The 3,024-nt window shown below is 37.7% G+C and overlaps 1 protein-coding gene across 1 annotated transcript; it reads right to left on the bottom strand.

Annotated features, from left to right (window-relative positions):
- Positions 1 to 317: 317 nt before the first annotated feature.
- LOC145783175 (heterogeneous nuclear ribonucleoprotein K-like) lies at positions 318 to 2,122 on the bottom strand. The gene has a single exon (XM_082594971.1). It carries the CDS (start codon positions 2,080 to 2,082, stop codon positions 1,120 to 1,122), a length of 963 nt encoding a protein of 320 aa, XP_082451097.1. The 5' UTR covers positions 2,083 to 2,122; the 3' UTR covers positions 318 to 1,119.
- Between the last annotated feature and the right edge of the window lie 902 nt (positions 2,123 to 3,024).

The raw sequence follows: 3,024 nt of genomic DNA on the forward strand, positions 1-3,024 counted from the left end.
CCTACATCAGCAAAACCAACTTATTGGATGTAGTGGATATTAAAAACGACGTTCTGACGCGAAAAGTAAACGGCTAACGGATGGATGAGACCTTTCCATACCTAAAATTTTGATTGATTTTAGAAACAGCATTCTCAAAATTTTCTGCAAACTAGTGAAAAAGTAATCAAATTGAAGGGATTAATTCTAAAGCTGAACTTTTCGTCAGCGGGTGTCGAAAGAAAGTAGGTCGCGACGTCAAGATTTTCGAACTCTACAGTTGTAATTATGTTAGGTGATTTATTTTCTAGTCGTTGGTGGCAAGCAGGGCTCTAGAATGAAAGCTGTCTGAATTCTTTATTAACAAAACAATGCTTTACAAAAAGCCGTTAAAAAATAACTTACAGATCATTTTACTGTAAAACAGAAATAGTCTTCTAATATTTCCCTCCAGAAACATCCCACAAGAGGAAGTTGCCCTTTGTACAATTATTTCACTGTCTGAGATGTTCTGGTGACATAAAAGGACAAATTTCATTTGCTGGAAAAATTACACAAGGAGCAAAGTCATAGCAACAATGCATGAACACACCCTTATTAAAAACATAAAGGTCCCTAGTAAAAAGATCGCTATACAGGCAGGATAAGGAATTTGAAATACAGTATGTGTTACTATGTGATAGAAATCAAAAATAAGTAGACGTCAAACAATTTGGTGCAACAAATAGACGTGTCCTTTTGACCCAATATTAATCCACACCTGTGACTTGCTGATGAATGATGTATGTGTCAGTTATAAAAAGAACCAAAGACAAGAAATAAGTAATTTACAGTTGCGATACCGGTGCAGCAATGGTTTAATAACAAGTCTTACAGATTAAAATCAATCCATTGTCAGATGCATGTGGTTGTATTAAAATAGGTTACAAAATATAGATTGAGACATTGTTCCAAATTAAACAACACATTATCCACTGATAGAAGATACCTTCAGTGCGAATAAACTGATGATGACATTACAATGAATCAAATTTGATCACAAGCAGCCCCGCAACATCACTCTGAGCGGAGACATGAGCTACTTTCAGACAAAAACAGATTTGTCAACATCGTACAATATTACAATGAATGTTACAAAAATTAAAATTGTCCATAATTTCCACCTCCCCTTGCACCACGAAAACTTCCTCGAAAGCCTCCTCTCCCACGTCCCCCACCTCCTCGACCCCTACTGTCTGCAAAACCACTTCTTCCACCACGATCTCCAAATCTACCTCTTCCAAACCCACCTCTACCCCGGCTCATTCCACCACCACCACCACGACCCATATTAAAACCACCTCCAAATCTATTTCCACCAGCATTAAAATCATCAGAACCACCATAGTTCATGTCATCATACGATGAAGGTTCATAGTTTTCAACGGGACCTTTGGGAGGTGTAACCTCAAGCAACTTTAAAATAAGAACCACACATGAAGATACAACTTCCGGTGTTCCATAGACTGTGCAGATGCGATCAGTAGAATGAGGACAACATTCTTTTTCAACTTTTATAGTGGCACCAGTTTTTTCACGCAATTCTTTGATCTTAAATCCTTTTAGGCCAATAATACCACCAGCTTGACTTTGGTGGACCAAAAGTTTGATACTCTGCTGTTCAGCACTGTCAAAATTCTTGTCCCCAAACCCTCCTCTGCCTCTTCCACGGCCTCTTCTTGCGCCACTGCAATTTGATTCTATGATTGGGAGAATTCTCAAGATAATTTCGCCACAGTTTTCAATACTTGCATGTACGATTAATACTCTTTCTTCTGCATCTGAATCAGCAAGTTTAACCTGAGCACTAAACGTTGTCCTCATATCCTTTATGTTCACACCGCCTGTTCCAATTATGCCTCCAGCTGCTTTGGTTGGAACAAGACATCTCATTTCAATTTCACCATTACCTCCTTGTTGACGTGAACGTTTCACAAGATTGTTGCTACCACCCCCTCGAGGACCATCAAACGATCGTTTGTATGACTGCTCTCGATTGTCATAATTGGATGAGTTGACACCATTGTTATTGTAACCTTCATAAGCATCGGAATCTTCATACATTATAGCACGAGTTACAGTTACTATACTTTATTATAATGTATATCCCTTTAAAATAAGAAAATTAATTATATATGCATTCACCAAGTTACAAGTTAATCTGCAACCATAATGCAACATGGAATAGCCTATGTTTCACAATTAGCTGATAGGTTTTGGTGAGATAACAGTCTGTTATTTTATAATAGTTTTGATGTGTAGTGCCTGCAAGCCCTGCATTGTACTTAAATTTGGATTTTTGCGACACTTTACATGACTCATGCATACTGCATAGTGTTTGCATACGAGAAGTTTTCCTCTTGAATAATCATTGAATTTGTATGGGCCACCACCTACCGCAAAAGAAGTGTGATTTTTTTCTTTGTAATTTTGTCTAGAAATGTTACTTCGAAGTGAATAGATCATTGCAGTGTGGCAGCTTGTGATTATTTGTAATGGAGGCCGGAGGAGCTACAATCTTAATTCGATTTGTGTATTGACCGGTGATGATCATAGGAGTTGTAAAATATAAGCAAAAAAATCGGTCAACTGTTACTTAGCCTATACTTTAGCTATAAAACACTGTCATTAGCCTACGTTGTGTGGATGCAACCTAATTCGTACCATGAACAATTCGTACCGTCAGTTTGTACCTTAAAAAGATTGAGAGAAAAAATTTAAAAAAGCCGAAGTCCCTGATCGCAGTTTCCGCAAACAAACAAAAACTCTTAGGATCATTACCAGGAACTTTAAAATGTTTGCGGAAACTCCGATCAACCCTAACTATTTTAAAATGTTTGCGGAAACTGCGATCGGCGACTTCGGCAAACTCTTAGGATCATTGAAGGAAATTTTAAAATGTTGGCGGAAACTGCATAAAAACAGAAACTGCGATCAACGACTTCGGCTTTGTTCTATTTTTTACTCTCGATCTTTTCATTTGTTTGTTTGTGGAAACTCCGATCA

The sequence above is a fragment of the Aplidium turbinatum genome, chromosome 14, assembly GCF_918807975.1.
Source record: "Aplidium turbinatum chromosome 14, kaAplTurb1.1, whole genome shotgun sequence".
NCBI lineage: Eukaryota > Metazoa > Chordata > Ascidiacea > Aplousobranchia > Polyclinidae > Aplidium > Aplidium turbinatum.